This window comes from Macadamia integrifolia, chromosome 3, assembly GCF_013358625.1.
Source record: "Macadamia integrifolia cultivar HAES 741 chromosome 3, SCU_Mint_v3, whole genome shotgun sequence".
NCBI classification, from domain to species: Eukaryota; Viridiplantae; Streptophyta; class Magnoliopsida; order Proteales; family Proteaceae; genus Macadamia; species Macadamia integrifolia.
This window is the reverse complement of record NC_056559.1, coordinates 23,073,782-23,097,167: the sequence shown is the minus strand read 5'-3', so window position 1 is coordinate 23,097,167 and position 23,386 is coordinate 23,073,782. Positions and strand designations below refer to the sequence as shown.

At 40.6% G+C, this 23,386-nt stretch overlaps 2 protein-coding genes across 2 annotated transcripts; one reads left to right on the top strand and one right to left on the bottom strand.

Moving 5' to 3' along the window:
• The first annotated feature begins 9,319 nt into the window (after positions 1-9,319).
• LOC122074246 (zinc finger BED domain-containing protein RICESLEEPER 1-like) lies at positions 9,320-11,675 on the top strand. The gene is made up of 4 exons (XM_042639090.1): positions 9,320-9,850; positions 9,966-10,293; positions 10,373-10,458; positions 11,466-11,675. The coding sequence occupies exons 1-4, from the start codon at positions 9,320-9,322 to the stop codon at positions 11,673-11,675; spliced, it is 1,155 nt and encodes a 384-aa protein (XP_042495024.1).
• An 8,720-nt stretch (positions 11,676-20,395) lies between these two features.
• LOC122074245 (protein DMP6-like) lies at positions 20,396-21,076 on the bottom strand. The gene has a single exon (XM_042639089.1). The coding sequence runs from the start codon at positions 21,074-21,076 to the stop codon at positions 20,396-20,398; it is 681 nt and encodes a 226-aa protein (XP_042495023.1).
• Between the last annotated feature and the right edge of the window lie 2,310 nt (positions 21,077-23,386).

Sequence of the window (23,386 nt, the reverse complement as noted above, 5' to 3'; positions counted from 1 at the left end):
CTTTCGAGCTCTGGCTGCCTAGACCATATGACCGTGCCAGCTATCGGAACTTCGAGGAGATGTGCTTGTATAAGGAGGCATTCAAGGCCGGCCTTCGGCTACCTCTTCATCCCTTCTTTACCAGAGTGTTTCGGCACTATGGGGTATGTCCGACCCAGCTGACGCCGAATGGGTGGCGACAGGTGCTCAGCTTCGTCGTCTTTTTCACAAGGCACCAGAGGCCTCTTTCCCTCCCCCTCTTCATTACCTGCTTCCTCCTTCAGGCTTGCAAGGGGCTTTCGGGTTGGTACTACTTTTGCCCCCGGAAGGACCTTCGGCTTCGAAAGGGTTACCCGACGTCAATCCACGGGTGGAAGGAGAAGTTCTTCTTCGTGAAGTCGTCCGAGGGGGTGCCCTTTGGCACCATCTGGGATATCCCTGACCTTAGGGAGGTGAACTCCACCCCTGCCCTATTCGGGGCAGACACGGAGTCATTGGCGATGGCGAGGCGGTAGGAAACCTGTCCTCTGGTCGAGGCCGACTACCTTAAGTCTGACGCCATACTTTTCAGATTTGAGCTTAGCCTGGGTGAGTTAGGCTAGCCTCAGTTTGTTTCCTTCGGGTGTCGGTGCTTCGTACTGACTCCCATCGTTTCTTCTTTTTACAGTGCAAGTCTCCAGAGTCGAGGCCGAAGCGGAAAGAGAAGAAGGGGCCATCCTCCGAGACCCCGAAGAAGAGGTCCAAAGTCGAGGGGCCGAGCACTGAGGCAGTCCAGGCCCTCGCTGCTCCGGGCCATGACAGGCCTTCACAAGACCCTTCGCCCGTCGCGGCCTCCAGAGGCCCGAGGGTGGCGACCGTGAGGGCCGAAGTGGGGTTTGTCCCTCAGTGGTCGGTAAAGGAGGATGACACGCTAGCCGTCGAGCGAGTTGCTCGTGAGCTGGTGATGAAGGGGAGTCTTCCCCGAGATGTCACCGAGGCTCAGAGACAAGGGACGGCGGCTATGATCACGAACGCTTGCATCTTCATGGCCGGGGTAAGCTTCGGTCTTCTAATCCTCTCTTTTTTTTTGTCCTAGCATTCTGACATTCGGTGTTCCATGTAGGCACAAAATCAAATGGGTCAACTGGCGGCTCGGGCCGAAGTTATGTTCTGAGACCTCGAGGTCATCGAACGAGAGAAGGCCGCCCTGGAGAACGAGCTTTCGATCCTCCTCGAGAAGGTGGAACACCTAGAGAAGGACCTCGTCTTCGTGAGCCGGGAATGCAATTGGAAGCTCGCGGAGCTAAAGTCGCAGATGAAGGCACGAGTTCAGGAAGCCGAGGCCCTAGGGGTCGAGGATTATCGGTCCTCCGAGGACTTTCGGGAGGATATTAAATGCGCCATCGCCCCGGGGTTCACAAAGGGCGCTACTGAGGTCCGCGACTGGGTCCTCGAGCCTTACCCGGGGGTCTCCTTCTAGGACAGCGGGCTTATCTTTGAGGACGACGACATTGAGGCAGCCCCATCAGCCACCGAGGTTGCCGATGCCGATGGTAGAGGCTACAGCGAGGAGGGTGAGGTTCAGCTGCACCAAGAGGTCCCTCCGACTCTCGGCCACGGAGGTTCGGATCAGGAGACCCTCCCTGTCGAAGAAGAGGCCGTGAACCCGACGGACGCCCCTTGAAGTCACCCCGGGTCTCAGCTTAGACAACCCCTTTTTGTTTTTGATATAAGCCTTCGGGCTTCTTCCTATAATCTTGGTCTTCGAGCCTTCTAGTGTAGCTATGGCCTTCGGGCCTTCTTCTGTAATCTTGGCCTTCGGGCCTTCTTCTGTAATCTTGGCCTTCGGGCCCCATCAATGAATGCACTTCTTTTTATTTGCTCCAACCTTTACTTGCGTTGTTTGCGTTCTTTTGGGTGAGGTGGTCTTCAGTCCGTAGCTAGGCGCAAGGAGGCCAAAACCCCCCGTTGCCAACCTTAGGATCAGCCCTTCTACTTAAGCACGGCTTGGTCCTGCTCCCTCGGCTTATCCGAGGGGTTTCCCGAGTCCGCGGACTCTGGACTTGAGTTATCTGGCACAAGTATCAAGTGGTTCACCAAGTGTTCTCCCTCAGCTCAAGCTGAAGGGTCCATTAGACTGGCATTGATCCGAGATCTAGCCGAGGGCTGACCCTTCGACAATCGTCGCTCTCGACAAAGTCGATTGCCTTCAGTCAAGTTCCCTCGGACGAGGAGTGAACGCTCGGCCTGCACAACTTGTTATTTTCCTGAGCCCCCCGACCGAGGTGAATACCTTCGGCCAGCTCGGCTCGGCCCCTGCCTGAGCCTTGACTGAGGTGTGGTCCTTCGGCATGCTCGGCTCGGCCTCTGCCTGAGCCTTGACCGAGGTGTGGTCCTTCGGTAAGCTCGGCTCGGCCTTTGCCTGAGCCTTAACCTAGGTGTGGTCCTTCAGCCAGCTTGGCTCGGCCTCTGCCTGAGCCTTGACCAAGGTGTGGTCCTTCGGCAAGCTCGGCTCGGCCTCTGCCTGAGCCTTAACCTAGGTGTGGTCCTTCAGCCAGCTTGGCTCGGCCTCTGCCTGAGCCTTGACCGAGGTGTGGTCCTTCGGCAAGCTTGACTCGACCTCTGCCTGAGCCTTGATCGAGGTGTGGTCCTTTGGCCAGCTCGGCTCGGCCTTCGATTGGATTGGATTGTCCTGTCTGGGCGCCCGACCGAGGTGAAGACCTTCGACTGTAACCGTTCAGTAGAGTTAAGGTCATCAGACTGGGGAATTCCTCTCAATTTCCGTAAACCAGCTTTCGTATTATCCATGAATAAAATCCTCCGGAGTTTAGGATGATGAATTACAACTTAAAAGTGCATGAGCAAAAATTGCAAAAAACTACAAAAAACAAGTGTGCTTGCTACTTCACTACTGATGGAATTTTCTTAAGTTCTGAGAGTTCCACGATCGGGGTACCCTTCCTCCCCCCGTAGTCTCCAGGTGATAGGACCCTGGTCGTATTACCCTTGAGACTCTATATGGACCTTCCCAATTTGGATCTAGCTTCCCTTGATGTCTCAGGTCCGATACTTCAGCCCTTCTGAGGACGAGGTCACCCTTCCTGAACTCGTTCTTTCGAACATTGGTGTTGTAGTGCCTCGCGACCCTCTATTGGTAAGCGGCGATCCTTTCTTGCGAAGTGTCTCTGATTTCTGCCAAGAGGTCTAAATTCGCTCGGAGCCCTCCATCGTTTTCGTCTTCATTGTAGTACTGAATCCGATGGGTAATGGCCCCTATCTCCACTGGAAGTATAGCTTCAGTGCCGTATGTTAAAATGAAGGGTGTTTCTCTGGTGGCTAATCTCTCAGTAGTGCGGTAGGCCCAGAGGATGTGGTGCAACTCGTTTGCCCATAGTCCTTTGGCGTCATCTAGTCTCTTCTTTATTCCTTGAAGTAGTGTACGGTTGGTTACTTCTGTCTGCCCGTTGGTCGATGGATAACCGACAGAGGTTTTCCTGTGGTCAATGTCGAGGGCCTCACAGAACGAGCCGAAGGTCGGATTGGTGAACTGAGTTCCATTGTCCGTCACCACAACCCGGGGGATCCCAAATCTATAGACTACCGCCCTTTGGAAGAAGTCCCTTACGTTCTTTTCGGTTATCGTCGCTAGGGCTTCAGCTTCTACCCACTTCGTGAAGTAGTCCACTACCACCACGACAAACTTCCTCTGTCTCGTGGCCAGGGGGAATGGGCCTAGGATGTCGATTCCCCACATGGCGAATGGTACTGGGCTCGATATGGATGAGAGCTTGGTAGAGTGTAGCCTAGGCACGGGGGCGAACATCTGGCACTTGACGCACTTCCTGACTAGTGATTCCGCATCCTTCCTCATTATCGGCCAATACAGGCCCTGCCTTAGCACTTTATGTGCCAAGGCCCGGGCTCCTAGGTGTTGGCCGCATATCCCTTCATGCACCTCCCGGAGTGCGTACTCGCCGTCGGCGGAATCCAGACACTTGAGGTACGGCAAGGTGAACCCTATCTTGTATAGTGTCTCGTCCTTTAGGAGGAAGTGCACTGACCTTATTCTTATTTTTCTTGCCTTGTCCCTATCTTCTGGGAGCTTTCCTTCCTTGAGGTATTCGGTTATGGCATCCATCCAGTTTTGCCCGTTTTCACCTACAGGTAATACCTCTCGGGGTTTTTCGATGCTTGACTGTGATAGCACTTCAAAATACACCGATCGTCCAAGATCTGCGAAGTTAGAGGTGGCCAGCTGTGACAGTGTGTCTGCACTAGTATTCTCTTCTCGTGACACCTACCTTACCTCGAATTCCTTGAAGGCCGCTAACCTGTCTCGCACCATCTTCAAGTATTCGGCCATCCTTTGTTCTTTGGCCTTGTAGTCTCCATTCACCTGTCATACCACGAGCTGAGAGTCGCTATGCACTACCAGCTCCTTTACCATCAAAGCCCGAGCCAGATTAATTTCGGCTATTAACGCTTCGTATTCTGCTTCATTGTTGGAGGCGTCGAAGTCGAACCGTAGGGCGTATTCTATTTTGAAACCCTCGGGGCTGATCAACATGATTCCTGTGCCACTTCCAGCGCTGTTGGAAGCACCATCCACGTACAATGTCCATGCTTTCTCTCCTCAGTCCTCAGCAAACTCTTGGGGGTCGTCGGGGAGCATCATCTTGGCGATGAAGTCCACGAGGGCCTGTGCTTTAATTGCAGTTCTCGGTTTGTACTGGATGTCGAATTCTCCCAACTTTATGGCCCAGTTTACCTGGCGACCGGACATATCCGGCTGCTGCAGTATCTTCTTCAGGGGCTGGTCTGTGAGTACACATACCGTATGTGATTGAAAATATGGCCTCAGCTTTCTTGCCGCTGTCACTAGGGCATATGCCACTTTTTCTGCCTTTCTGTATCTTGTTCGGCATCTAGAAGGGTTCGGCTGACATTGTCACACCCCGTTCACCCTGAACCGGAGCGGTGACCGAGTTAACACCGGTTAACCCAAACCTGCCAGGATCATCAGATACTGTATTCCACCACAGCATACACGCACTAACATCAATTCATCATATCAGCGGAAGACTAAGTTTTACCTGTAAATAATTCCCATATACTTGATACCCAAATGGTGATACAATAATTATATACATTTAGACCCGTAGCCGTGATATATACACAAAAAGAATGAAGTTCAAATATCAAATATATATAGGAAATCATCAAATCATCAGAGTATACAGCTCGGCTCGGTATCAAGGCTGGAGCTCAGCTCGACCTCAGAACCGCTGTCCCGCAGCACAGCTCTCACACGCGCAGTCTACGCCGTGCTCAAACTCCTCAGGGGTCCACCAGTCCTCCTCAGGAAACTCGACTGTGGGACCCACCCCATGCTCCTCAGATGAATGACCTACAAAATCATCTAAAGAAAAAGGGGTGCACACGTGGAATGAGCTCACTAGCTCAGTAAGTAGAGAGGTGGACCACACACAACAGTCCACACATCACAACACATCATATGCACTACATGCCATGCAAGTCATTTTAAATCACATACACCTAATCAACATTACTAAGTCTTTGGTTTTTTTTTAATGCTACTACAACCACAGTGCGCGTATACTTCGGGTACGAGCCGCGAACTCCCTCCCACGATACGCCCATAGGGCTGTTGGAGAAGGCCCACCGTGAGTACTCGAAAAAATAAAGACAATGCCGTCCACCGGCTCTCAACAGAAATGTAAATAAATTAAATGACAGTGCTGACTCCAGCAATTTAAAAGCAGTACGATTGGCCCTCTTGAAATACCACCGGGGTTGCCGACTGTCCTACATGACTCGCCGGGCGTAATGCCTAACCGCCACAGTGTCCGACAACCGCGACCCCTGCTTCCCCCTAAATGGCAACCCAACACCTGAACCCCTGTTGGGAAGGGTCGTAGCACGGGATGGTGAGAGTCCTAATACCGCATGCTCCTATATGTAGTACGACTACATAGTGCCTCCGTGTCCCATACCACGGGCCACCAATGCATTCGTTTCCAAGCCGACCACGGCATCTAGTCTATCAATGCATTATGCAACATGACGTCCACATTCAACATATAACATCTCATTCAATTTGCATTTGAAAAGTAAACATAGCATATATGCACATCAATGTGAGGAATGACTAATCTATATAGTATATTCATGATGGCATGACTAAATTAGATATAGTTATATGAATACCAAACAAATGCCTTGAAACAAGGCCAAACGTCCACTCTCCACTTACTTGTAGCGTACAAGGAGTCCCGCTCGGTACGGGTGAGATCCGGAGCGAATCGGGTAGGCTTTGGTGAACCTAATAAAATTGAGCGGGTTAGTACTTTACCACTTTAGAATCGGAATTAATGAAATCCGATGTCAAAATCGTGTTTAGAACGTCGAAAGAAGGTCACACGTCCGATTTGGGCTCGATCGGACCTAAAAATCACATTCCGGCCACTCAGGTGGGTCAGACAGGTGGGCTGTCTACCCACCGGTCCTACCCGCCGGTTTGGACCGGCGGGTATGGACCCGCCGGTAGGACCCGCCGGTCCTACCCGCCGGTTTGGCCAAGGACCCCCTGTCCTCTCAGGTGGGTGCTCTCAGGCGGGTAGGGACCCGCCGGTTGTACCCGCCGGTTTTGGCGGAAAAACCCCAGTTTCTTCTCAACTTCCTCCATTCCTTGGGGACCCAAATAGGGCTTTTCTCAACCCATTCTTCACACCTTTAAAGTCCTATAGGATGGTTCTAGCTTAGATCTAAGTTAGATTCAAGTGAGGGGAGCCATCTTACCTTCTTTGCTCAAGAATGACTTCAAACCTTCCAAATCACTTCCAACTCATAATGCTCCTTCTACCTTGTCAATATCTCTTCAAATCCTTCAAGATCAACACATAAATCATCTATTAAACCTTAGATTCATCATTTCAAAGGGTATTTACAAGATCTCAAGAAATCACACTCGAATCGAGGGTTTAAAGCTCGGGTATGGTGAACGTTCATAAAACCCAACTTCTCTTACCTCCAACTGTAGATCTCGAGTTGAAGATTACTCTCCCGGCACCGGAGTGGCAAGATCTAGCTTCGGCGCCATGGAAATCCTTCCTTTCTTCCTCTTCCTTCCTTCTTCCCTTTTCTTTTCTCTCTCCTCTTTACTTTTCTCACCAAACGTACGAGGGTAATAAATGGAAAGAAAATAAATCATAAAGTCTTATATACTATTCCTAATTAAGTGAATAGTGTCGGATGGGTCACTCAGGTGGGTGGGTGTACCCACCTGTCATACCCACCCGAGAGTCAGAACTTGGGATTTTGACCGGGCTCGGACCTCGGCCCAAACCCCACCTCAGGCATACATTGTAGCATACGTATATATCTTCAAATACAGATATAATACCTGTTTTATCCGTACATAGCCTTATGGTAGGTGCACGTACACGGTTTGGGCACTCCCGTCTCTTCTGGCACTGGCTCGGACTTGTCGGGCCAGCCGGTGTTTAAGGTCACCCGTGCCATCATAGCCCATAGGGAACCCGCTCTAACATCCTCTGGCTCGGTTCCTGCATGGTTAAACCGGTTCAATCGCGAAATCAGACCGGGTTTAAGAAGCGGGATATTACAATACTTGTTTTTTGCATTACTATTTCTTTATTTGTTCGTTAACTCAAATCTGATGTCCTTGTGTTTTTGTTGATGAATCCAACTTACCCTTCTGTTGTTTCACTTATTTTCAAGCAGATGAACAGATTTTACTGAGCCCTTTTCTTCTTCTTAAAATGTATTGTCTTGTTTTTGTTAACTTTCTTTGGATCAAACAGTGAGGTTCAATTCTTTGATTTATGATTTGTGGGTGTTATTTCTCAAGGTTCATATATGTATCTACAACCAGTGTCCAAAATTTCAATTGCAAAATTTATTGTCCCTATTAGACTCTATGGAATTGTTTATAAGAATCTCCCCCTTCCCCCCAACCCATAAGAAAAGCGGGGGTTGGGGGAAGAGGGTTTAATACAAACCTTAGGCTGTGTTTGGAATACTTTCTTGAAATAGGTTATACGTTATAGGTCTAGAATGCATTACAAAATCCAATTCTTCTCAATATTTTCATTCAGAATTAATTTGTAGATGCACAATCTAAGGTCATTTTTGAATTTGTAATGCTTGGTATTCTTATTTTATTAACATGTCATATGTTTTCTTATTAATTATAGAAATGTCCATCAATATAGAAGATGAGCCCGATTGTGGGTCAGATGCTGATGTTATGTCTGATGATGGACCATATATTCCTGGAATTCCATCAACAGAACCTTCAAGTGTCGTAACACTTGAAACAAATGCAACTACCAAAAGGAAAAGAAGGAGTGTAGTTTGGGATGAGTTCACAATCATTGATGGGCAGGGTTTTGATGATGGGAAGAATCGAGCTGAATGCAAAAGATGTAAGCAAGTTTATAAGGCTGATAGTAATATTAATGGATCTAGAAGCCTTAGGAGACATATTCTACATTGCCCAAAAAGAGAAAACAAAGGAAGCACAAGCACCCAAATGATTTTGGGTGTAAATGATGGGAAAGTGATGTTAAGAGACCAAAAAGTTGACCAAGATTTTGTGCGAGACAAAATTACGAAGCTTATTGTGAGACATGAGTTACCTTTAGTTTTTGTTGAGTATGAGGAGTTCAGAGAGTTAATTACATATCTTTTTCCGGGCTATACCCATATTGCTCGAAACACACAAATGTCGGATATTTTGAGGTTATACAATTTGGAGTCCATTAGAATCAGGAATTTACTTAATTCATTTCTTGGGAGGATTTCTTTGACAAATGATTTATGGACATCTATCACTAATGATGGATACATTGCTTTGACTGTCCATTACATTGATAAGGATTGAGTGTTGCATAAGAAGTTGTTGAAGTTTTGCATCATGCCACCTCCACACACTGGCATCCATATTTGTGAAATGGTTTCAAAAATCTTGTCTGACTGGGGTATTGATCGGAAATTGTTTTCAATTACTTTAGATAATGCCAGAGCTAATTTCTGTTTTGTTGACTTGCTGAAGAAAATTTTGAATTTGAAGAATGCTCTTTTATGTAGAGGATTACACTTTCATAATAGGTGTTGTGCACATATTCTCAATCTTATTGTACAAGATGGACTGAAACACATAGATGACTCTGTGGTGTTGGTGCGATCTAGTATAGCCTATGTGAAAGGATCACATGCAAGAAAAGTAAAATTCTTAGAAATTTGTAAGCAATTGGGATTACAAAGTAATAAGGGCTTATGTGCTGATGTCTCCACAAGGTGGAACTCAACCTATCTCATGCTTGATTCTGCATTATTTTATTGTAAAGCATTTGAGAACCTTGGACTAGTGGATGATAACTTTAAAACTTGTCCTAGTTCTGAACAATGGTTGAAGATTGAGAAATTAACGAGTTTTTTATATCCCTTCTATGCAATTACTGTTTTGCTTTCTGGTTCCAAGTATCCCACAGTAAATTTATATTTTGAAAATGTTTGGGAGATTCACAAAAGTTTATTAGAAGAGGTATCACGTGGGCTCAACTTTATGAAGCCAATGGCAGTGAAAATGAAGAAAAAATTTGACAAATATTTGAGTGAATATAGTCCAATTTTGGCCATTGCTTTGGTGTTTGATCCTCGATATAAACTTAGTTTTGTGACTTGGGCATTTTCTAAGCTTTGCAACCTGGACTTAAATGCATCTACAATGTGCAACAATGTGAGGAATTCTTTATATCAATTGTTTGATGAGTACAAGAGTATGCAACCAAGTGATTATGATGTTCCTACACTTACCCATCGTTCTAGGAGATCTAGAACAAGATTTGTAAGTAAATTTACATTTTGATTGTAATTTTGATTTATTTTTTAATACAAGTTTTCAACATTCATTGCTAATCTTATTAATGATTTATATTTTGGCTATTTCTCAATTTTCATAGGAATTTATGGTATCCGAGCTTGCTGAGATGGATAATGGAAATAAATCTCAATTGGATATATATCTAGATGAACCCAATGTCCCATTCAATGATAATGAATATGATGAGTATGATGTGTTGGCATTCTGGAAAGCAAATGGGTCAAGGTATCCAGATGTGGCTCGAATGGCTCGTGATGTCTTGGCTATACCAGTTTCCACAGTTGCTTCAGAGTCGGCTTTTAGCGCAGGGGGCCGTGTTATTGATAAATATCGGAGCAAACTCCTACCTACCAATGCTAAAGCATTAATATGCCTTCGGGATTGGATGTTTGATATAGACTTCAGAGGTAATTTTTCATTCAGTATATTTTTCATTTTTAGTTGTCTTAATTAGTTAATTGGTGTCTTATTTTACTGTGTATGTAGCTGAGCCTTTTGATGATCCCACTGATGTGGATAATGCACTTGGAAATATACTGGAACTATTGCACATTGAAAAGGAGAGAGGTGCAGTAGCTAGTTCTTCAACTGGTCCTACTCCTAGAGACGGATAAGCTCAATGTGCCTGCAACAAGAGAAAGACCTTCCTAGGTACCTGCAAATTCTAACATCTCTGATTTGTTTGCTGGTTGTTATTGCTTTTTGCATGCTGTGGTAGTTGCACAACCACATGGGTTATCCAAATTTATATCTTCAAAGGGTTTATTCTGTTACATATATTCATTAGTTGAACATTGGTTAGTGCTTTAGGTATTATAATGCCTCTATTGCTTGTTATTTTCTGTATGGTCTAACTGTAGATGATTTGATAAGGTTTGTCTTTGGATATACTTGTGGATAAATGACAACAGTGTTGTGGGAGCCATTGGAAAGATATTTATTGCAGGTTTGTCTTTGGAACTATAGCCTTATTGCTTTACAGTCTAAGGGATCTCATGGTGATCAACCTGGACCTTTTTCTTAATATTTCTACATAATATCTTCACTTGTTGATGTGCAATTGTTTGTTCATTTTTTTCCCAGTCGTATCTTTTACTGTAGCACTTGGTTTCATTTTTTGTGGAAGGAAGTGAGTCTTCTCAATTTTAAAGCATTTACAATTGATCTAGATTTCTGTTAACATAGTTGTCAAGGTGTGCCTTGGCGGCTTGGTGGTGTCATTTTTGTTTTTCACCTCTCCACCGCCTTGGGTCATCTAGCCACCTTGACAACTATGCTTTTCATGTGTGTGCTTTGTTTAGTTTAAAAGCTTTTGGATCTACTGGAGTTATTGTCATATCTTTTGTTCTACTTGTAGATTATTTTTCATCTTTTAGGCCTTATAATATTTTCAATGACAAATAATTTGTATATATTGTAAGAAAGATAAATCGGTAGTTGCTGCTATTCTTGTTGGGAAAACTTTTCCCTGTATTAGTGTTCTACTGTATGCTTGAATTTTATTTTTCACTCGTGGGGTTTGAAATATAGTTTTCATTTATCTTGCTAATGAGAAAACACTAATTCTTTCTGCTTTCAGGTGTTGAGAAAGCTTGTGGATGATGCATCAAAGTTTTTGAATGACAAAATCACCAAAGTTGTGGTAACAGTGCCATCATACTTCAATGATTCCCAAAGCTATGGTAAAGAAACTTGTCAATGTACTATCATCTCTAGCAGAGGTATGGAAGCCATCAAATCCAGACTCAGAGGACATCTATGGCATCCAGATGCAGTATCAAGGCACTAGCATCAATGCCAAGAGAAGAAGAATGGGGCACGGTTTCATTAGTTTCAAAATTCCAAGTTTCTTTAGAAATTCTAGTCTTAGTGAGAATTCTATTCCTAGTATAGTGTGGAATTCTGTTTGAGTTTTGCTTTCAGTTTCTTTCCACTTCAAACTATTTTTACTTGTCTTCGTCCAAGGCTCCAAGTTGTATAAGGTCTCTATAGATACAATCTTGTTTTGAATTGGTTTTCTTTATCTCATCAAGTCCTAGTTAATTAACAATCTCCAAACATAATAATATAATGGGGAATTTTTAACTAGTTTTAAGTTAAATATACTGGTTGTTTTTCATTTTTCAAATATTAATTGAATTGTCAAATATTGGTTTTCAGCAGGTCAGCAGCTTCTTGTTTCCTAATGGCTCCATACCGGTTCTCCATACCGGTTTAAAAAACCGATCCAAACAGAAATGAACTTGATAAATCTAAACCGGTATCAACCCGAACCCAAACCGCACCGAAACCGACACTGGATCGAAACCGATAAATCCTTAATGGGCCGGTTTCAGTCAGTTCTAAAGTCACACCGAAATCGGCAAAACCGGACCGAAACCGCACCAAACTGGACCGTTGACACCCCTGTGTGTGAGGATGAGATTTGTACCCATCACTTAACCTTTGACCTGAGAGATTCTATTTGTTGCATTGTATCATGTGTTTTGGTAAACCAGTGGTTGATGTCCAACAGAATATATATCGGTACGCTGGACACTTGGTCCCACATTGTTAATGAAAGAGATCGTCAACATGGGATCCACTACCCTTATGTGGGTAATATTAAGGAGAGAGAATGTTTGTGCATAATCGGACATAAATCTGGTACTAGTGTCGATTTTGTAAATTGTTTACAAAGTTATTTTTCAATGAAAAATAATATTTTATTTATTAAATTTTATTTAAAATATTTTTCGATGTCCAATCATGTTCACAGAATCTCTGAAACGGACATATATAATGAGTTGGGGTTAGGTTGTATTAAATTATATGCCATATAATTCATTATGGGATATTGAAAAAGTGGAAGATCTTATATACAATTAAAGAATTGATATTGCATGGCAATATTTGGGAATATTAAATGGTTAATTATTTTTTATTTATGCTAGTGAATAAAATATAATTTGATTAAATTGTCACCCATGATTAGTTTGATAACAATCTCTTTTAGATTCTACCTCTTCCTACTTTAGAAGCAAAGTAGTTATTCAATTTTAGAAACTGTTATCTACGACAAAGATTTGGCTTTCTTTGTTTAGAAAACAAATATTTGACCAAAATAGGAAACTTCGAAAGAGGTTTTACTATATAAGGAAAAAATGAGAAGGAGATTTAGTTTTTTGGAACCTCCACTCTTCTCTCTTATGTTTTCTCTAAGTGTGTGTGAAAAAGAAAACTTTGATGGTGGATTGCTCTTCTCTAATTGAACGTGGATCATAGTTTCAAAGTGTTGAGATTGAGTCCTACGGTTCCTCAAGTGTGGAAGAACTATTATCTGGAGGAGTAAATTGCAGTTCTAAGGTAAACCGTTTTATTCTCATATAGTTAATTTTTGTACAATGATTTCAAATGCAAGAGGTTGCAATCCGATCCCTTCCACTACGCGATTGGATTTAAACCAACAGTTTTTCTAAAAAGAAGAAAAAGTTACATCAAGTTATTCGGTTCAGTTTCGGCTAGAACCATCAGTTCTTTACATAGATCAGATCCAAACTGAACCAAATGATAGACACTCATTTCAGATCCAGGATATAACCATATTATAATCGGTTGGGTTGGGTTGGGTTGGGTTCGGCTTATGGTATTCGGTCCAGAATTGGATCTAGTTTTCGATTTCAATCCCGATTTGACCCCTTAATTAGTAGTGGGGAATGAAATGGTACCCTTTCCTAATGTCACATGTCTCTTGTATCTGATTGATATTCCTTGAGCCTCAACTACCCAAACACAACCGCTACATGGTAAAGGGGTAAGGTTGACGTGGCAATTGAGTAACATCAGCCAACACATTTATACCCTCCAAATGCAAGGAAACTCAGAAGGCTAAGGAGTTGAAGTAATGGTTAGAATGTCATGGACTGCATTGTATTGGATGGTATAACAAGAGGCTGTGGATATAATGAAGATCTGAAAATACTAGATCAATGAGAGTGCGATTGGATGAACCATCAATGTGGCTAAAAAGTGACTGATTATCAAAAGATGCTTATCTTGGTGAACTGTAAAAGTGGATCATGAAAGCAATAGTTTGAGATAGAAACCTAGGCCCCAGTAACATGGTTTTCATTGGTGGTGTTGAAACAGTATTCCGGCAACTCTACTGCAATGGTGTGTTATGGACTATATGTATTCATGATCTATTGCCTATTATGTATTATTAGATTGTGGATTTAGGCGGGATAAATAACTGCAAAAGATATGCTTTCAATCCCTTATCTCTTCATTGGAACTAATAATTAAAAAGGAAATTTTCCTTTTTATTATTAGATGGAAATACCTGAAATTGTGAGGCAAGGAAGTCTTCACATATGGGAAGTGATTTTCCACTTCTTGTTGGACACTGTTCATGTGGCATGTGTAAGGTGATGATTTAAAAAAAAATACAAAACAAAGTAAAAAAAAAAAAAAATATATATATATATATATATATAATGGGACCTCCATTCCCTTAGCACATGTCACATAAAAAGTGAAAGTAATCATTTCACGTAGATGGAGATTCCCTGGACTTGGTGTTGTAACCTTTGATCTCATTTATGGAGAAAAGAACAGAATTTGGCATGTTTAGACACAGCTGAGTGTGAAAAAACTCTACTGTCCCCGCATATTGATTATTTTCATGCCCAATTCTGTCTAGACGTGATAAATGTTAAATGGATAGATTCCCTTAGCCCTCATTTATTTGAGTGTGTGGTAAAAGTAGCATGATTGAATGAAGCCTCTCATGAACACCCAATCCCTCAACATAGAATTTAAGCAAATATATAGGGAAACTCGAGGGGTTAACAATTCATGACAATCGACCTTTAATGTAATGAAACTATGTTGCTAAGGCTTTGTTTAATTGCAAAGTAAATTGAAGGGAAGGGAAGTTAAAATCTTCAAACTTAAAATGAAATTTTTGTAATCAGTATCCAACGTCATTGTATAAATCACTTAAAATTCTTATCATATTTAATAATAATATTTTTTAAATGTAACTTTATTTTACTTTTCAAATCCATGAGATTTAGATGCAAAATAATTGAAATTTAATAAGCAAATATAAGATTCGGAGTTCGGAGTTCGTGACATAACCATATGAACTAATGATTAGAAAAAATTATTTAATTTGTTGGGATAAAAAATTCCACTTCCCTTCACAAAATGGAGCCTATGGTTTACTGCAAATAATCAAATGTTGATGCATGCTAAAACGAAAAAATTATGTGGCCAGTGACTCAAATGTCTATAGAATTATAAATATAGAGAAAAACAGGAAAGCATGAGGAATGGTTTCCGCCTCAGAAAAGCAAAGGGGGCAAAGAGCAGAATGAGCCATACCCCTAGCATAGAGAAGGTGCTTTATAACAATAGAATTATTGCTACATCTCCACAAAAAGAGCTTGATCTTTGGGAGAAGATCAAACCTCCATAACATAAACTAAAAAGTGTTAGTCATGCTAAAAGAAGCAAAAGAAAGAGAGGAAAAAGCTGTAAAGTACGCAGATCGAACAAAGAACATACCTGATAGAGAAGGACTCCAAATCCAACCATCTGGTGCTTTACCAGAAACACAAAGAGGAATCTGAGAGATAGCTTTAGCTTCAGCAAGTGCAAACAAAGTATTAATTAAAGCCATATTCCACTGCTTTGAAGGTTGAAGAATCAAATCCGAAACTTTATCAATACTAAGTCCATTTTGGGGGCTACGTATGTACCCACCCGGTAAATTTGGAAGCGGAGGTTCCCTGTAAACAAAAGTAGTAGAGCCATCCCCTATACTTTTACAAATTCCTTTTAAAAGAACTTTTCTTCCCTTGAGAATGCTTTTCCAAGCCCAAAAGCTATTATGTTTACACTGGGCCTCAAGGAAATCTGAGAATGGGAAATATTTCCCTTTGAAGACCTTGACCCAGAGGGCATCCTCATTATGTAAAATCTGTCAGCATTGATGGGAAACGAAAGCAAGATTAAAACTATACAAGTCTCTAAAACCCAAACCCCCATATTTCTTACTAATACACAAACTTTCCCATTTTATTCAAAAAACACCTTTACCATCACTAATTTTCCACCAAAAATTTTTAATCAAACTATTCAGTTTATGAAAAAAATTAGAAGAAAAAGCAAACATTGACATGGGATAAGAGGGAATGGAAGTAGCTACAGACTTAATTAGAATCTCTTTACCCTGGCCCACAGATTGCTTAAAGCCAGTAGCAGAAAGCACCTCCCTTATAGTGGAAACATTAGTCTTAGGACTAAACATGATACAAGATTTACTTTGATTAACCTCTTGCGCTGAAGCTCAACAGTAGTCCATAACCAGATTTATAATAGTTAAACCCTCATCTCTCCCTGCTTAAGAGAATATTAAGCAATCATCTGCAAGTAATTGCAGTTTACAGTTCTTATTTGGCCAATGAGTGTGCAAAATTTATTCTTAGAAGATGCTTTATCCAAACCACGGTTTAGGTTTAGATAGTATTTATTCAGTTGTCAGTTTTCTCTGATTGCTCCTTTTCTTCTTCTACTGCTAATGGCAATGCCGAAGGTGGGAGGAGTTAAGCTTGAGGTTTGTTAATTGTTACTGGTATTTCTAGATTGTAAACCCTTTTTAAAAATTTTAATACAAATGAACTATAGCAAAAAAAAAAAAAGCAGTCATCTGCAATAGGTAAATGAGAAACTGAGGGCCCCTTCTACTATTCCGTATACCAGAAATAGACTTACTTAACACATCCTAGATAAGATGGTTAGAAAAGGATTCCTGGCATAAGATAAACAAGTAGGGGCTTAGGGGGCAGCCTTGCCGGAGCCCCTAAAGGGGGAAATTGACCGATTATGGAATCATTAATGCGCACATGAAAGGAAACAATGGATATACATTGCACAACCCAACTAGTCCAAATGCTACTAAATCCAAGCTTACCAAGCATGCATTCCGAAAAAGACCACTCAACTCTATCGTAAGCTTTACCTAAGTCCATTTTTAAAGCCATAAGACCGGATTTACAAGAAATTGTTTTCATTTGATGAAAAATCTCATGAGCTATATACACATTGTTAGATATAGTCCTAGAAGAAATAAAAGTACTTTGGTAAGGGCTGATGAGAGAGTTTAGGAAAGGCTTAAGGCGATTCACAAGGCATTTAGCTATGATTTTACAAATCATCATATAAAGGCTGATAGGTCTAAAATGGGACATAATCACAGGAATTTTTCTATTAGGAATTAGGATTATGACAGATCTATTAAAACCCTTAAACATGAAGCATGTGTTAAAAAACCTTTGCATTGTAGCAATGACATCAGGTCCCACAATATGCCAATAATGTTGGTAGAAGTAAGCCGGCATACCATCAATCACTGGGGCTTTAAGAGCCCCAATCGAAAAAGTGGCTTTCCTAATCTTTTTATCAGAGAATGGTTTGCAAAGACTAAGATTTTGGTTAGCCAACTTAAGGAGTAATAGAATCTACAAAATTAGGAGAAGGCCTCGAGGACTCAAACAGCCGGGGAAAAGAAAGAAATGATATGTTGGTTCATACCTGAATCAGTTGTTAGCCATTCCCGAGATGAACCCCGAATACGATGGATATGGTTAACTTGGAGCCGGCGAACAGAAGCAGTATGGAAAAAAATTGTATTTTAGTCTCCTTCCTTCAGCCACTATACCTTAGAACTTTGGGCCCAGTACTTATCTTCTTGAAGGAGAACCTCCTCTAATCGATGTTGTATAGAAAATTCCTTAGCTTGTAGATTATTTCTAAGAGGGTCTTTTTGAATCTGATCCAAAGCCTCTGTTGTTTTTTAATTCGAGGGCTTAGACAAACTGAAATAGGATAGTGGTCCAAACCCACCATAGGATGGCTTTGGACATCGATAATGCCTTGAACACAAAGCAGCTCTCCATTGCCAAAGACCTTGTCGATACTTGCCATTATTAAGTCACTTCCTCTACATTTATTTGACCAAGAGAATCGTGGACCTGAAAAGTACAATTCCATTAGACACATAAGTTAATAGCTGAAGAGAAATTAAAAATCTGGGACGTGTTTATTTCGGCCACCATATTTTCTGATAGGCAGAGAGTTTCATTGAAGTCCCCGAGGCAAATCCACGGGCCAAAAATTGTCCTCCCTAATTGAGCTAATTCCAGCCAAAGATTTTGGCGAAGATCAACCTTTGTTTCTCCGTAAACAAAAGAAATACATAAGCTACATTTAAAAAAGAAGCAGAAACAGAGACAGAGACGGAGACAGAGACATCTACAATCCTGCAAGAGGCAGATAAAATGTTGAGTGAAATAGAACTATTTCAGAAAAGGGCCAAATCACCCGACTAGCCCTGAGGACCTACAAAGAAAGAATTGGTAAAGCCTAACCTTCATTGAATCTTACACATGTAAGAGCGGTCCTGTAACCGAATCTTTGGAGGGTGCCAAGCGCTGGAGGCGCAACCTACTGATGGCCCCATGGACTATATGTATTCATGATCCACTGTTATGTATTTAAGGGTGTTAATCTGTTCGATTTCGGTTTAAACGGTGTGGATCGATTCGGTTAACATTTATTTGACTAAAACCATAACCGCATCATTTACTAAACGGTTCCACTTTCTGAAACCATGACCGTTTAGTAAACGGTTTCGGTTTCCACGGTTTCTAAACGATGTCGGTTTCACGGTTTTAAACGGTTTCGGTTTTGATTTATTCCATATGGTTTGTAAAACGGTTTACAATTGGTTTGTTATAACTTGCAACCATCTCTAAACTGAAGATCATAAGCTTATCAAAAAATAATTAGCAACCACAAATAAGAGATTTTATATTAACGATGGTATGTCTTAATTTGATAATCTAGTGATATTTCTTTGCATGGCCATTCTCCAACATTTAGAACTAATATCATACAACATTCAAATCCAGCCTTCTACAACATAAAATATTAAAATGACAGATGGTTCAGCCAAAACACCCCATCTATGATAACATAATAACATAGTAACACAAATGGATTATAAGTTAATGATCTAAAGCCTAAACTTAAACTGAATTGCAATAAATCATACCAAAGCAAGATGGACACTTAATTTAATTGTTAATTGTTATACGGATTAATTGGATCGGTTTAAACGGTTTTAAACGGTTCGGTTTAAACGGTTTCAATTAGGTTTGAAACCAACGGGTTCTGTGGTTGAAACCGACCCAACCCGATTAACTAATCAGATTGAAACTTGAAACCATAACCGCACCATTTACTAAATGGTTTTACAGTTTCAATGTAAATGGATCGATTCTATTTCGATAAACGGTTTCCGTTACAAATTCACATCCTTATATGTATTATTAGATTGTGGATTTAGGCGACATAAATAACTGCAAAAGATCTGCTTTCAATTCCTTCTCTTCGTTGGAATTATTAATTAAAAAAGGGAAATTTTCCTTTTTATTATTAAATTGACATATCTGAAATTTTGAGGCACTGGAATCTTCACAAATGGGAAGTGATTTTCCACTTCTTCACGTACACTGTTCATGTGGCATGTGTAAGGAGATGATTAAAAAAATTAAAAAATAATGTAATGAGACCTACATCTCCTTAGCACATCACATAAAAAGTGAACGTAATCACTTTACGTAGATAGAGATTCCTTGGATTTGGAGTTGTAAAATTTTATCTCATTTATTGAGAAAAGAATATTGTTTGTCTCGCATTTGATATGCTCATACACAGCTGGGTGTGAAAATACTCAGCGGCCCCGCACGCTATGAGTATCTTCATACCCACTTGTGTTTAGGTGTGAAAAATGTTAGACAGACAGTATTCCCTTGCCTCTCATTTATTTGACTGCATGATGAAAGTGGCATGGCTGAATGATGCCTCTCATGAACACCCAATCCCGCAACATGAAATTAAGCAAGTATATAGGGAACCTCGAGGGTATAACAATTTGTGAAATTCAACCTTTCATGTAATAAAACTATGTTGCTAAGGCTTCATTTAATTGCAAGGTAAATTGAAGGGAAGGGAAGTGAAAATCTTCAAACTTAAAAAGAAAATTTTTAATCAGCATCCAACATGATTGTAAAAATCACTTAAAATTCTCATCATATTTAAAAATGATACTTTTTAAATGTAATTTTATTTAACATTTCAAATTCATCAGATTTTTTTTTTTTGTGAAAAAATCTAAATCCAGGAGATTTAGATTCAAAATAAGTGAAATTTAACACTCAAATATAAGATTCCGAGTTCATGACATAATCATATGAGGTAATGATTAGAAAAGTTTCTTTAATTTGTTATGTTAAAAATTTTCACTTCCCCTTCCCTTCAATTCCCCTCGCAAAATGGAGCCTACAGTTTATGGCAAATAATCAAAATGTTGATGCATGCTAAAACGAAAAAATCATATGGCCAGTGACTCAAATGTTCTTTAGAATTATGAACATGGAGGAATACAGGAAAGAGAAACAACTAGCGATGAGAGAGGGGAAAGCCAATTCCATGACGAGTAGTAGGGAAAGTGACAAAACACATACTCCCAATGATTCCGATCCCAACTGGCATTGCTGTGAGTAGTTCCTTCATCTTTTCTGATGGTGATGGGTAGAAACAACTCACCACATTCTGATCAAGCAATGCCACAGCACCAAAAACCAGTACTGACATGAAAGCATGCAAGAAATCAACAAACTTGATCCGAAATTCTGAAGCTTCCTCTGGAGAAATACTATCTGATCCATCAATGACCCACAATCCCCGAAAGGTTGCAATCCCATGACGGACTTTCCCATTCTCATCTCTGAAGCTATCAGTAAAGGATGATAGAAAGCATGAGAGAGCAAAAGTGGTCAAAAGGCCAGCCGTCATGGACCGCCGCCGGCTGTTGATGTCACAGACACCTTTGTTAGTGAAGATGGGTGATAGAAGTTGGAATGCAAGAACTGTTCCTGTAGGGAGGAGATTGGATAAATTGGCTGTGCTTCTAAATGTCCGGCCAATGCCGTCCTTTATAAAGTTGTTCTGAAATGTGAAGGGTACCGTACCAGCTGCAATCTGGCGGCGCCACCATAGAAAACCCACCGTGGTGGGTTTTAAATCTCCTAAGAGAGGGGTCTGTAGTTTTTGATCATGATGCTGTGGTTCTTCATCCATGATCCCCTGTTCTTGAGGTTGGTAGGGATAAGTAGAAGGTAATGGGGAGATAAGGAATTAAGTAGAGGAGAAGGATGGAAATGGTGGTTAAGTGTTGCAAGAAACCGAAACTTTAAATAGAAGCTGAAAGAAGAAAGTCTCACTGTGATCACGGAGGGTGGAAAAGAGGAGAGGGGAGGAAGTTGTCTAACAAAGGTTGAAGTTCTTTTGCTTAAAAGCCATTTTTGCAAGCCGTTATTGAGACTGAAACTGTTAAGAGGTAAGACTAAAGCTGTTGAGAGGCAAGACTAAAACTGTTCAAGAGGTAAAACTAAAGCTGCTAAGTGGTCCAAAACATTATAGGGAAGTTTTTTAGTTAAAACTGGCAGGCTATGTCTGGAAGTCAAGAAAATGAAAGAAAAAATTCAAAATTTTTGAATTTGATACATAAAAAAATCATTGTGTTAATTAAGATTTTTGCCTTATTATGTTTTTATTTTTTTTTTTTCTTGGCTTCCAAACATAACCACATTGATATTTGAGTTATTGTATGTTGGAATTTTAGTGGAAGCTCTCTGATGATCCCTCACATTGATCCTCTGTCCTATTTTGATCATGTGGGCCCCATGTAGACCCAAATGAGATCATTTTTTAGACCTTATTCATGTAGCATCTAGATTCTTTGTTATGCTGGCATTGTGGAGAACTTTTTCTCTCCTTCGGCTATGTTTGGTTGCAATGGGTATTTATGGGGAAGGGAAGTGACATTTTCATACTTAAAAAAGAAACTTTTATAATCATTATTCTATGTGATCCTATGAGATTGTATAAGCTACTTCATTGTTTAACCATATTTAACAATGACACATTTTACATGTAATTTTTATTTTATATGTTATAGCAAAGGGTTTTTGGATGCAAACTAAAGTGAAATTTAATAACCAAATATAAAATAATTTGACATTAATGATATAGTCACATGGTGTGAGTATTTCAAACATTTTTTTTTAGTATGAATTTCACTTCGTTTTCCTTTAGTTCCCCTTGCAACCAAACGCAACCTTCAATATTACATTAAATTAATATTTAAATTTCTCAATTAGTTGATCAAGTAGTACTGAGCCAACTCAATTCCACAATTAAGTCTAACGATCATCTACCATTGTGAAAACTTCAAGTGCAATCGTAAGATCATAGCAACATAGAAAGATCATATGGTAAAAAACTATCCTATCTCTCACATGACAAGATAGGATACCACACCAGCCACAAGCAAAAAACGGAGAAGAGAACTAAAAAAGTGAAAATACGAGAAAACTCACTACCGAATTATTTCCTTATCAATTTGGGCGCTTCTTGTGTTTCCAGGTAAGACAATACATGTAAAATTTTGCAAATGAATTTTTATAAGAAAAAATTTTTCTACTTCGAGAAATTGCTTAAAGGGAATCTATCCCATCAAACTCCCCAAAAAGTTGAGCACTATTATTTTGCCCATTTATATGTTGAGTTTTATTTTCAATGTTTGCTTGTAGGAGTTAAACATGTTGTTGTAAGATTTTTCAATGCCTATTTGCCATCTATTTTACAAGATAATTTTTTAATGTAAATACATAAATTGTTGATATAACCAAAATTTCGAATTATGCATCTCCTAACATATGGTTTTGAAAACCATATATGGATAGGTTCCATGGATACATATGCTCTAAGTAAGCCATCCAAGGTAGCAAAGGGTGCTCCCAAGACATTGCAATTTTTATGAGGAAAGTTTTTATGATGAAAACTTGCATAAACATTGCAAGGCAAAATCCCATTAGTCTCTTTTAAAAAAATTTCCCAAAACATTTTACAAAATTAAAAATAAATTATCCACTTTAAAAAAAAATGTTTAAGTACTGTAAACTTGGAATTCCTTACTGCTGAAACAAAACAGTGCCTTAATGGATAAACTCCCTTTTTTCTTCCTTCTAGTGAAAGTTTTTATGATTAGCGCAAGTATGTTGCCATGTGGAACAATGATGTGGCAATTATGACTTTTGCACTAAATGAAATTGGCTTAAATAAACCCAAAGGGTAGCTTAGTAGGCAATGGATCACGCCTAAGGAAGTAGAAGTCTTGACTTTGACTCTTCTCTACCCCCTGGGGCCATTTGCAGAAGGTTCCATGATTCTTATAATGGCCTTGGTCTTTCCAGATTCATGTGGGCTCAAAGGTCTTATATAGGCCTGGGTTTGCCCGGTCTAACCAAAAGGTGGGTTGTGGGTTCCTCGCAACTATGACTATAAGAGAGTGCATGGTAATGGTTGGAGTAACATAGAAATACATGA